General features: G+C 40.4%; 1 protein-coding gene across 2 annotated transcripts; it reads left to right on the top strand.

The window, feature by feature from the left end:
• Positions 1 to 1,272: 1,272 nt before the first annotated feature.
• On the top strand, positions 1,273 to 10,834 carry PIGA (phosphatidylinositol glycan anchor biosynthesis class A). Of its 2 annotated transcripts, XM_046940693.1 has the most exons (6): positions 1,273 to 1,340; positions 1,761 to 2,194; positions 2,726 to 2,858; positions 4,508 to 4,640; positions 6,059 to 6,265; positions 7,674 to 10,834. In XM_046940693.1, exons 2-6 carry the CDS (start codon positions 1,765 to 1,767, stop codon positions 7,992 to 7,994), a joined length of 1,224 nt encoding a protein of 407 aa, XP_046796649.1. In that variant the 5' UTR covers positions 1,273 to 1,340; positions 1,761 to 1,764; the 3' UTR covers positions 7,995 to 10,834. The 2 variants fall into 2 exon arrangements, with proteins under 2 accessions (XP_046796649.1, NP_001025979.2); NM_001030808.2 differs by having other exon boundaries at positions 1,273 to 2,194.
• Positions 10,835 to 12,794: the final 1,960 nt, after the last annotated feature.

The raw sequence follows: 12,794 nt of genomic DNA on the forward strand, positions 1-12,794 counted from the left end.
GCTCCCCTGGCTCCTTTCACAGCATGATGATATCTTGAAATTCAGGTTCCCACAAGGCGCTCCACCCAGGAGGAGCACTTGATGATGAGGTCAGATGTACCAATACCAGCCTCACCTTTCTCAACACTGGAAAAGACTCAACAATGAGCAATGGTTTTCTTATTCAACACACCAACACGTCAGCTCTTCCAGTCTCAGAATAAAGCACCTGATTTTTTCCTTGTTCTTTCTTGCAATCAGCACCTCCAAACTATGTCTGTCCAAGCTTTAACCCAACCTGGAATCCAACCAGCACTGTGGCCTAGGTCAGCTCATGCAATAATGCCATAGATATTTGCTTAGGAGTGATGATAGAATTGAATCCGACAAAATTCATACCAGAAATCTTTGCAAGGAGAAGCAGCTGCCAAAGAAAATATTGGGAACATATAACAAAGTCATGAACAGCTCTAGCGTGCTGTGATAACATCCAGTCTTGGCAGCCAGCGATGGACAAGTTGAAACTGGTATCTGCTGATTCCAAAGCTCATTGAGAAGATCAGAAAGGCTCAGCCACGTGATGCCAACTAAGAGTGTCAGAGCATGTCATGCTACTCAGCTGTTTCCCAATCTGGACAGTTTCTGGACTGTTTCTAACAATGTTTTTATTTTCATTTACCAGTAGCATCTGCAGCAAGACTTGAGAACATTTTGGGAGTTCCTGCTGTGAATGACACAGACCAAAAGTGAATCACAAGAGCTTCTCCACTTGGGGATGGTGTAAGACCTTTAGAGCTTTAATGTAGCTCTTCATTTTACAGCCTGCAGTTCACTTCTTTTCCATCAGCTTGCCTTATAGTACACAAGCTTTTCTAACAGTAACTAAGGCAGACCTCCCACCATAGGACACAACGTTGTTTTAGGTGAGTGGATGCAGCATCCCACTGCCCATCTACCACGAGAATGGCTGAGGTGAGGCCTGCAGCTCCAGGATCCTCCCTCCTTATCTCACAGCCCAACCTATCTGCCCCAGGACACCTCGGTGCCCTGTCTGGGTAACGACTGGCTAAGGGGCTCCAGAGCGGAGTACGAATACTGTGGGGCGGTGACTCCTCACACACAAGGCGACCAACGGCCAGAAGGAAGAAACGAAACCGCCACCTCCTCTATCGCAGCCCTTCCCACCGCCGCCCTTCCGATTGGCCGCTTCCTTTCCCGCGTGACGCGGCTGCGGGCGGCGATTGGCAGAAGCTCGGAGGCGGGGGCCGGGCGAGACCGCCGCGCGGTTACCGTGGTGACGCGGCCGTGCCCGGAAATGGGAAGGCGGCGGGCAGCGCCCAGCGAGCGGCGGCGGGCGGCAGGTACGTACGCGCGCCCCCCTGCGAGGCGGGTGCCGGCCGCTCGAGGTGAGCGCTCTCTTAAAGGGCCCGCGGCGGCCGCCTGCCCCGCCGGGAGTGCGGCCGGCGCGGCCTACGCGTGGGAGATGGCCGGGCCCAGCGACGGCGAGGGGCCCGCGGGGGTCCGGCGCGCGGTCGGCAGGGAGTGATGGCGCCTCGTCGTTGCCCCGGCGGGAGGATGGGGGCAGGGAGAGCGCAGAGCGTGTGCATGGTGTCGGACTTCTTCTACCCCAACATGGGCGGCGTGGAGAGCCACATCTACCAGCTGTCGCAGTGCCTCATCGAGCGCGGCCACAAGGTACTGGTGGTCACCCACGCCTACGGCAGCCGTAAGGGCGTCCGCTACCTGACCAACGGGCTGAAGGTGTACTACCTGCCCCTCAGGGTGATGTACAACCAGTCCACCGCCACCACGCTCTTCCACAGCCTGCCTCTGCTCAGGTACATCTTCGTGCGGGAGCGCGTCACCATCGTCCACGCCCACAGCTCCTTCTCGGCCATGGCGCACGACGCGCTCTTCCACGCCAAGACCATGGGGCTGCGCACGGTGTTCACAGACCACTCGCTCTTTGGCTTTGCGGACGTCAGCTCGGTGCTCACCAACAAACTTCTGACCGTGTCCCTGTGCGATACCAACCACATCATCTGCGTCTCCTACACCAGTAAGGAGAACACGGTGCTGCGAGCGGCGTTGGACCCCCGCATCGTCTCCGTCATCCCCAATGCTGTGGATCCCACTGACTTCACCCCAGACCCGTCTAGGAGGGATGACAGCACTGTAACGATTGTGGTGGTCAGCAGGCTTGTTTACAGAAAAGGTAATGGTAGCCAAAAAATGCTTATTTTGGTCATCACTCCCATTTGTGCGTATGTAGAGGTATATTTCTTGTAAACTGAAATTTGTAAAGGGCAAAGCTTGGCTTATATTACTTTACTGCCTTACTGCATCCAGGCCTGGGGCTCCCAGCACAGGAAAGATGTGGAGCTTTTGGATTGGGTCCAGGGGAGACCATGAGGATGCTCAGAGGGGTGGAGCACCTCTCCTGTGAAGAAAGGCTCAGGGAGTTGGGCTCATTCAACCTGGAGAAGAGAAGGCTCTGAGGCGACCTCATTGTGGCCTTCCAGTACATGAGGGGAGCATATAAACAGGAGGGTGAACATCTTTTTACATGGGCAAATAGTGATAAGACAAGGAGGAATGTAGCAGTAGGCTACATCATGGTAAGTGCTAATACCAAATACAGTAATGGCTTGCCCTACATTTTGTGCTCTTAGGTGTAGATTTGCATAGTGGTATAACTTCTAATATCCAATACAATAACATCTTGCCTTATGTTTTATGTTCTTAGGTATAGATTTGCTTAGTGGTATAATTCCTGAGCTCTGTCAGAAGTATCCAGAGTTACATTTCCTAGTTGGAGGAGAAGGACCAAAACGAATTGTACTCGAAGAAGTACGGGAAAGATACCAGCTACATGACAGGTTTGTTCTGAGCATGATTATAATCACTGTATTTAAGAGGTGGGAAAGACAGCAGCTCCCTGCCTCCTTCCCTCAAAAACTTGAGGCTGGAGAAGAGGAGAACTACTGAAGGCAAGGTAGAAAGACCAAGCACTAACTGAGAACTTCTGGAGTTGGACTATGATCTCGCAAGTTGACCTGGTGTGAACCTTGTCTTGAGTCAGAGAAAATCTGAATTTATCACACTATTAATGTACTTGCAGTATCACCATGTGGCATGAACTGTTAGATGGCTACTTTATGTTGCTACTGTCTGTGAGAATGATTGCCAGTAATTCTGGAAGCTTCCTCCTTGCCACTGCTCTAGTTTATTTTGTTTAACTCTTTAAATTTCAGTATGAAACTCTTCAGGCCAGGACTTACTTAGTATGTCTTCCTGTGGTGGTACAGACATGTTCCTTGGATCAAATGTTACCAAATGTTTCTGTGATGTCTGTGAATATTTCTTTGTTGTTGCTCAAAGATAGTTTGTTATACAGCAAGTACCAGGTTCTTAATTTTCCAGTACCTGTACTATAATTCAGTCAGTAATTCTTCCATCTGTTCCTCTCTGGTATGAAAGATACTTGTTTGTTTGTTAGTTCTATTTTTCTTTCTTCTGGTTTCCCAATATTTCTGCGAAGTGATAGCCTCTGATCTTTGCTATTCTACATATTTATTTATTTACTTATTTTCCTTGGACTTTGACATTGGTCACACCTCACACTGAAAATTCAGATAATGCATCTAAACCGAGAAAGGGGAACAAATCTTTATTATTAATTCTGTGAAGCTGTGTTCTTGTAAAGTGCTAGAAGGAACAGCCAGTAGTATTTTGAAGGTGGTTGCTTTTAAAACAAAATGGGGCAACTCTTCCTCCACCAACTTTGGCTAGAAGAAAAGCAAGAGAGTCTTGTATTTCTTTATTGTTGATCAAGATTTAGAGAAAATGAAACAAAGGTGTCTGTGTTGCTTCTCTCTCTATGTGTGTGTACCATTGGAACTCATTTTTCAATGTATATGTGTCTTAGTTTCAGCTGGGACAGAATTGTTTTCTTCAGTGTCTGGTGTGATGTTATGTTTTGTTCCTAGGAGAAAAACAATGCTGATAACACACTGATGTTTATAGGTGCTTCTGAGCAGTGATGCACAGAGCCATTCTCAGCGAAGGGCCCAAGGAGCAGGGAAGGAAGAGAATTAGGACAGCTGACTTAAACTGGCCAAAGGGATTTCCATACCATATGACATCATGCAGATGGAGTCTTGAAGGGGGTGGGGGTTCATCTCGCTCTCTTCCACTGCTCAGGGACTAGCTGGGCATTGATGGAGGGGTGATGAGCTTGTGCATTACTTGTAATATACATTCTTGTATATTTATAAATATACGTAGTCATAACTATTATCCTTTTTCTTTTCTCTGTCTTACTAAATAGTTTTATCTCAACTTATGAGTTCTACTTTTGTATTTTTTTTTCTATTCTCTCTCTCACCCCACTGGGATTGGGGAGAGTGAGCAAATGACTATGGGGTACTCGGCCACCTGCCAGGTTAAACCACAACAATGTTTAACGTTATACAGAATTATTACAGTACAAATCTAGTGTTTATCTTGTATTTTTTCTTATATACAGGGTACGTCTCCTAGGAGCCTTGGAACACCAGGATGTTAGAGATGTTCTAGTCCAGGGTCACATTTTTCTCAATACTTCCCTCACTGAAGCCTTTTGTATGGCAATTGTGGAAGCAGCAAGCTGTGGTTTACAGGTAAAACAAATAAGCAAACAAAAACTTCAACTATTTAGAATGCATGTATCCATTTCAATCAAAGTTCATGAAACTTGTACAGAGTTAGGAATACAGGCACACCTGCTACCTTTCAGTTTGAATTAACCAGACTATCTCTCCACAACATTACTGTGTATGTACTGCTTTACAGATTGAAGGGTAGTTGATGTTTATGAAGACTTACTTTGACTCTGCTTAATGAGGAGCTCCTGAAAAATGTCTTATGACCATAGGTGACTGGTCAGTTGGACATATTAAATTACCAAACTAAACCATTGTTTGATGACTGTTTTCCTTCTGAATCAAAGTCTGACATAGTGTCTTACTTCAGTTCAATGCAGGGATTCAAGGTAAGAGGAGAGAGGAGACACTGGAGCAATCACATTAAAAGCCCTTTCTGGCTAACGATAGTTCAATTTACAGATTGACAGCTAAAAGAAAAAGTTAATCCTCAGTTATAAAGAACTGAGGTCCTCACATTAAAACCTGAAGAAACTTTTTTAAAGACAAACTGATGAAGTATCTAATGGTTTAACCCAGCAGGTAGCTAAGCCCCAGCAGGATGGGGGAGAAAATGGGTGGGGGAAAAAGGTAAAACTTCTGAGTGAAGGTAAAGATTGTTGAATGGGAAAGAAAAAGGAAAAAAATACACAAGTGATATACATTGCCAGTCTGACAGCAATGTTTGCCCCCTCCACCAACTCTCCTATGTTTTATTGTTCAGGATGATATCATATGGTATGGAATATCAAATATATTGGCCATTTTGGGTCAGCTGTCTTGATTTTTGCCTCTCCTACCTTCTTATGTACACCCCCCTCCCTGCTAGTAGGGCAGCATGAGAAGCTGAAGAGTCCTTGGCTTAGTGTAAACACTGCTCAGAAACAATGTGTGTGTTATTTTTTTCTCCTAAATCTAAGCATGACACCATACCAGTGACTAGTAGAAAAATTAACTCTATCCTAACTGAAACCAGGACACTAGTATATAAGAAGTGCAGAAAATAAAAGGGACTTCCCCCTTACTCCACTCCAACATTTTTTCATAGTAATAGTACTAATTTGTGGCATTCATTCCCCAGTCATCTATTTTCCACTCTAGGGGCTGGGAAGTTCTGTGGTTTTCTTACAGTTGCCTGCTAGAGATGATTAGAGAACACAAGTCATAGTATTTCCTGATTTCTTTTTAAAAATAATTCAGGTTACTGAACTTCTAAAGAAATTCTTGAAAAGGTTCAGTCTAGAAATCATAAACTGAAGGTAGATGTGGTAAAACTATTATCTATGAGTAGAGGCAACAATTTTTGTGAGGGTCTTGCATCTATACAGTGAAACAGCTCTATAACTTTATTTAATTGTTATGCAGCATACGTAGTAATTCTTTTGTTTCTTTCAAAGGTTGTGAGTACAAGAGTTGGTGGGATTCCTGAGGTGCTTCCAGAAAATCTCATTATTCTGTGTGAACCTTCCGTAAAGTCTTTGTGTGATGGACTAGAAAAGGCAATTGCCCGGCTCAGATCGGGAAAACTACCGTCTCCAGAAAGCATTCATAATAAAGTGAAGACATTTTATACATGGAGGAATGTAGCAGAGAGAACTGAAAAAGTACGTATAACCACTTTTTTAATTCTCTTAAGGTACATTTCTGAAAAGTGACTTCCTTGAAACATTATTATGTGCATCTCTGTTTAATTTCTGAATGTTTTTTTCCATCAAACTCAGGTGGTTTATGAAGGTTCAGAAAATACTTCTCTTTTCCAAAATAGGCTTTTTCTTTCTTTCTACTTGCATTTTTTTTTCCTATGACATAACACTAATAAATATTCTGAAGAATAGCCTCGATCTTTAGTTACATTTCTACTCGTATATTTTTTCCAGAGTCTTCACAGTAAGTAACTCTTCTGGCATAACTGGCAAACATGCTGCATAAGATTTATGAAAAGGAAAAGAGTTCATGACACAGTTTTGTCTGTGATATGCTAACGAGTGGTTTAAAATGAGGAGACGAGAGGTAGCTTAATGTCAGCAGACAGATCTGAATATACATGAGCTATGGATGTAATGAAAATAAATTACCCTGCTTTTGAAATCATATTTCAGAATTAGAATTGTGCTTCAGTGGGAAAATTCAGTCATTAGTGAAGAATATTAACTGCAATAATTTATTCACTCCTGTGAAGATCTGTCGCTCCTGACTTCAGCCCCTATGTTTTGGACGAGAGTAGCTGGAACACATATGTCTTAATTACTTTGTACTGTTACTTAGATAAATCTCTCTCTTATAAACCTCCTTGAAGAAGTATCATATACAGTGTCTTTATCTGATCTTTATCAAATACTGTCAGTACAACTTATGATTTTTTTAACTGCAAATAACATTTCAATTGCAAAGTTTTTATAGAAGTCAGCCTAGGTTTCAGCTGCTTTTGTAGCCCTTCCTTAAGACATGAAACTAAAGTCTGTGAATGGAAATGTTATAACTGGAGAAGGACACATAGAGCTTAAGTTGCACAAAGGACAGTTGTTTGTTTGTTAGCTCATTGCTAATGTATCTGTAGGATGAAACCTGCAGTGTTCTCAACAACAAAGCTCTTTTGTATGATTTGAGACTCAATTTGTGTATTGTAGGTCCTTGAAAACATATATATAATGATAAGGGTAGTAAAGCACTGGAACTGGTTGCCCAGAGAGGTGGTGGATATCTAGTCCCTGGAGACATTCAAGGTTGGGTTGGACAGGGCTCTGAGCACCCTGATGTAGCTGTAGGTGTCCCTGTTCATTGCAGGGAAAGTGGACTAGGAGGCCTTTAAGGGTCCTTTCCAACTCAAGCTATTCTGTGATTCTATGAAACACAAGACTAACCATGTAGTGTATGACTTAATATATATACATATTGTCATTAATAGCATGTATTTTCACATTCATTAAATTTTATCATAGTAGTGTTTCTTTAATTAAAAGTCAGTTTTCTGTTCTGGTTTACTTACAGGGACTCTGTCTTTTCTCCTCTTAGGTGTACGAGAGGGTTGCAGATGAAGTGGTTTTACCAATGGATGAGAGACTTGACAGACTTATGTCTCACTGTGGCCCAGTGACTGGGTATATTTTTGCTCTTTTTGCTGTTCTGAACTTCCTTTTCTTGTTGTTTCTGAGGTGGATGACTCCAGATTCCATTATTGATGTTGCAATAGATGCCACAGGTCCTAATGGTGCATGGACTAAACAGTATTTTTGGGGGAAAAGAGGAAGAATTAGAGAAGAACCTCCAAGCTCCAAAAGTGCTCAGATGGAAAGAAAAAATGCACCAAACCCTAGAGGATTTAAGGCTTGTTGACGGACATTACTACTTAAATTCTTCAGTCTTTTTCTGGAGTTCTTTGAAAGAAACTTGATTAAAATGTACTACCTCAATTTAGGATTATGTTCTAATTTAGTTTTGAGTTCTTGAAAGTATATGAACATCACTTCTGCACTTAAAGCTGAGGGAGAACATGGATTTTTACGTGCCAAGAGCCTTTGAGACAAAAATATTTTTCTCTGTAAATTGAATATTACAGACAGTGAGTATAAGCTTTTGTGATATTTTGAAAAGCAAAACAGAAAAACTATTAGTTTACTGTAGTCTCCATCAATTCCTTATAATTACTGTGATTTTTTGAGACCTATCTAGACAAAACATACCTTTTCTTTCCTAAGATGAAAATGGCACTTGAAAGTCCTCATAAATTCGTTACTACTCTGGAATTCCTTATTACTTTGAATTCATTATTACCATAGAAATTTCAGAGACTTAGTTTTAGCAGCTGTGTCCCAGTGGCAGTGTTTTGCCTGCACAGCCTTATAATTTTGAAGTCCATACATGAAATTAGAAAATTAGATTATCCTGTTGTTAAAACTTCATAATGAGTTTTTGATATTTGCAGAATGGCTGAATTTGTCCTCCTGACCTACCCACAAGAAAGTGAGGCAAAACTTATGCCTTTTTTTTTTTTCCTTAAAGTACATAGATGGCTTTTTTAAAAATACAAAGGTAAAGGAATGATATTGTTCAACGATTAGCATAATATAGTATAGCCTTCAGAACCAGCTCAGGCCTGAAAACACCTCCAGCAGACTATGCCAAAGCATAAATTAATGTCTGTATGCGCGCGCACGTGTGTGTGTGTGAATGAGAGAGATAAATCTGTGAGAGCTTAACAAGCCTTAACAAGCACCATCCTACTCTTATTTATTTATTTTTTTCCACTTCCCATTCTTCTGCTTTTTATGTAAGTGGCATTGCAGTCTCTGGGAGGGACAGTGTTTGTGTGCGTGATTTCACCGAGACCACATCAGAAGCACTGTCAGACAGGTTCTTCAAGTTAAATCTAGAGAGAAGGCATCCCTTCAGTGGTAGTAACCAATAGATAAGCTTTTCTTGAAGAAAATAAAAAAAGTTCCTTGTACCTGTTAGCTGTAAGTAATTTTTAATTGGAACAGCAGAACATGCAGATGTGAGAGGAGGCAAACCTCTCACTGACGTCAGACAACCATCAAACTACCCCCTGCCTAATGCACCGGCCTGATTTCTTTTTCAATGATGATTTTCTTGACCCTCAGTATTATGTAGTGTTGGACACTGTATTAGTGTTAAAATTGTGCAATATGAAAATATTGTTTTCAAACCCTTCAAGGGTAGTATTTGAAACACAGCTTTTGTCAGTGTCATCATGTTTCTCTAGTGATAATTTACCCTAACTGACATTTGATAATTTCATTGACCACATACTCACAAAACTTGGAAATACTATGTGAAATACATGCTACTTACAAAGTATTTTCTTTTAATAGAATTTTTTAGCTTTTGATACATAACATAAGACAATGCATACTTTACAACTTGAATCTTTCAAGCTCTACGTTAACAGTGGAGTTGGGCTAAAATGGTGCCACATGTTATAGTAAATGGGTGGAGGTAAGGTAATGTTTTACTTATAAAAGTTAGTTACTTTTTTTAATAACAACATTCTAGTTTATAGCAACTCTAAAAATACTGATTATCATTCCAGGAAGATGTTGTGCTATTTTTTTAATAGTATTTTATTGATTCTGGTTTATTTCTTTTTGTTTCCCACAACAGCTACAAAAGCAGGTGTAATTTTCAATAGGATTGTGAGAATCTATTCAAAATAATTCTATTTTTTTCTTTTGTGGAACATCGTGTATTTATAACATAATAAAACAGTTCATCTAAAGGTTTATTTCTTTTTCAATAAAGAATGGGTATTTTTTCATTAGTATGTGGAAACATATAATTAGGAAGGACAGAAATATGCCACATAGTGCTGCTTGCCATCATTTGTGGATGGACTTACAAGGATGACTCAAAAACATTTTGCACAAGCAAAAATATTTAAGCCATAACTGGTTTTACTACACATGTACTGTTTCCCAATTGCATGTAACTCTTTGGAGGACTGATTCACTTATGTATCTTTTGTAGTAGAGCAAGGGGTGGTGTCACCATCGCTCAGCCATTTACAGTTTTGAAAAGCAGCAGTGAGTGAAATGGAAAACTTCAATTGAAGTAATCACAATAAGAAGAAGTTGAGCAGAGAGTTATTTTATTCATTTCCAAACACATATTCCTAAAACACAGTTTAATAAAATTAAAATGTTTCGGTTATGGCTGTGGGTAGCATTTAAGCATTGTGAAATACTAAGAAAATGTTACCTAACAGGGAGTGATACTGAGTAACATCTTGCATAGCGCAAAGCCTCCTGAGTGGAGGAGGAGGGAACACCCCAAGCCCTTCTATATAGAAGCTTAATCGCCCCCCTTCATAGAAGGGACTACATAGTGCACCCAGAAGTGTTTTGAACTACTTTATTTTAGTGATGAAAATTTTGCATTGATCCATATTAAAATTCTATCCCCCAGATACAAGGAGAAGTTGTGTTTCCAATACATTTGCAGACACTGTGAAGTATAGACTGCATGTTGATAGTTGAAAATTGTGTTAAACCAGAGCAAGTATCAAGTTAAGTGTGAATGTAAGATTTGCCTTTTGGACTGTGTTTTAGAGGATATGGATAGATCTGTAAGAAGATAGCTGCACTGTAATGAACTTATTTTTTTGTGATCAAGCTTTTCTTCATCTTTAACAAATAAACTTATTTTTTCTCCTTTTGATATTTACGTTGTTTCGCTAGTCCTTTTATTCGTATGTACTTAGGCTCATTAATTGTAAAATTGCATCTTTTTATGATGCTTCACTTGCATACAAACTCACTGTAAACAAACGTAAGAACAATCCATCCTAAAAGTATTTCACAGTCTTTTAAAGATCAATTTTAAATACTTTTAACGATAGCAAGTCAAGCAATATATTAAACTACTCCTGTCATATTTGCTCTGTATCTTTCATGGCACCCAGTAGTACACTGACTTCTATAGTTTTTCTAATTGTTCTCTCACTGACACAGTCACTTGGATGAAAGGGTATATTTTTTGTTGAAGAATAAAGCTGAGAGAAAGATGCTCTACAACTGTTTTACACCTGAATCTATCTTTGTACTGAAATCACGCCTTTTTCTTGTGAGCCTAACAGGATTATTTTCACGTTCTGACTTGTTTCAGCACCGGCTTAACTCTGGTGGTGATGTTTGTGTGGGATTTATTGAACATTACCGTGTATAAACTGGTTGTGTAGTGCATGCTGGCTACTTAAGCTTGTTTAATCAGGAGTGACTGGTGGAATGCATCTAGAGAGTGAGTCATCCTGTGCTAGCATAGGTGTTGGAGGCAGATAGAAGGATATTAATTACCAGCTGGAATTCCTTGTCATCCTGCCCAGACGGTAGAGGTTTAGATAACCGGAATATATGTGGTGCAATGGGCTATGGGTAGGTGAGATGAATCCTACATCTGCTTGATGAAAACAGTGAGTTGCTACATAGAACCCTTTTTAAAATCTGGAGTGGTGTAACTGTGCTATCTAAGGATGCAAATAAGGTGATGGTTGCATGGAAAGTAATATCATTTATTAGATCAAACCAATAGAAAAATAGCTAGGTTCTCTACCATGTATCCTTGTTCTGGTCTATTCCCTTAGAGATAATGTATTTGTGTCTTTTTTTTTTTTTCCCCCACGTATCTTATTTAATTGAAAACGTTACTCAAACTCTCAATTAAATACATTAGAAATACAATGCTATAATTCAAAGACTGTCAAGCATAAGAATAGACTTAACTCCTCTTTTAATTTTGTCGAGAGGAGGTTCCTCTCTAATTTTTATTTCCTTGCCAAATTCTTCAGGTATCTGATGTATTTCTTACAGCTAAAGTTAAGGTGACCCATAATGAAAATGGGGATTTTTTTTCTAAGTCAGACTGTTTTTTCTTTTGTGCTCTTTCCTTGCAGGCTTTTACATCAAAGATATATAAAAATTAACTTTCCAATCCTTCAAGGGATCTAACTAAACTATTCACTCACCACGTCATGACAGCTATATTGAAGGGTTACCATATCTTCTGCATATTTTGATTTGTCAGTCTGGTAATCACTCTAACAGAAGACTATTGTGGGTTAGGCATCATGCTGAAGTTCTCAGTGTGGCACCTTTTTTCTACCAAGTGCTGACTTGTTCAATTCAGTCCTGCAGGCTATTGGTAAGTTGCACAATCCATCCCATTCAAAACACAAGAGAGTGATATTACCCAAAGCAGCGAGGGAGGTACATTTCCTGTTTCTGTACTGTGGTTGCTCTTCCTTTGTGTAACATCTCTTGCAATTCCTACCTTTTGTTGCTCGCCTTCCTTTAGTTTTAGAAATGCCAAATGTTTCTGAGCAATCACGCCAGATCTTGCTGTTGCTTATCTGATAACCACCTTCGTCTGCATCAGTACTTCCCACTGCACTGTTCAGCTGCCTTCTTACTGATGACTTTTTGAGTTCAATCTAGTAGTGTTCTTATATGCAAGAGATTACATGAGTTTTTCTCAAGTGACTCCATCATTTTACTCAAGTCTTTTAAGTTGTGCTGTTCTGAAGCCAGAGGGGTGTACTTGCTGCTATACAAATGAAGCTCGTCCTTCTGGGATAGTCATTTTTATTGTGCTCATGTTGGTTTAGACCACCTGGAAAGCTTTTCA

The sequence above is a fragment of the Gallus gallus genome, chromosome 1 (genome assembly GCF_016699485.2).
Source record: "Gallus gallus isolate bGalGal1 chromosome 1, bGalGal1.mat.broiler.GRCg7b, whole genome shotgun sequence".
NCBI classification, from domain to species: Eukaryota; Metazoa; Chordata; class Aves; order Galliformes; family Phasianidae; genus Gallus; species Gallus gallus.

Bases quoted from the DNA above. Each gene is read 5' to 3' on its own strand.
- PIGA (NM_001030808.2), top strand. From the start codon at position 1,525: ATGGCGCCTCGTCGTTGCCCCGGCGGGAGGATGGGGGCAGGGAGAGCG. The intron at 4,641-6,058 runs GTAAAACAAATA...TTTCTTTCAAAG, and splicing joins CAGCAAGCTGTGGTTTACAG to GTTGTGAGTACAAGAGTTGG. The intron at 6,266-7,673 runs GTACGTATAACC...TTCTCCTCTTAG, and splicing joins TAGCAGAGAGAACTGAAAAA to GTGTACGAGAGGGTTGCAGA.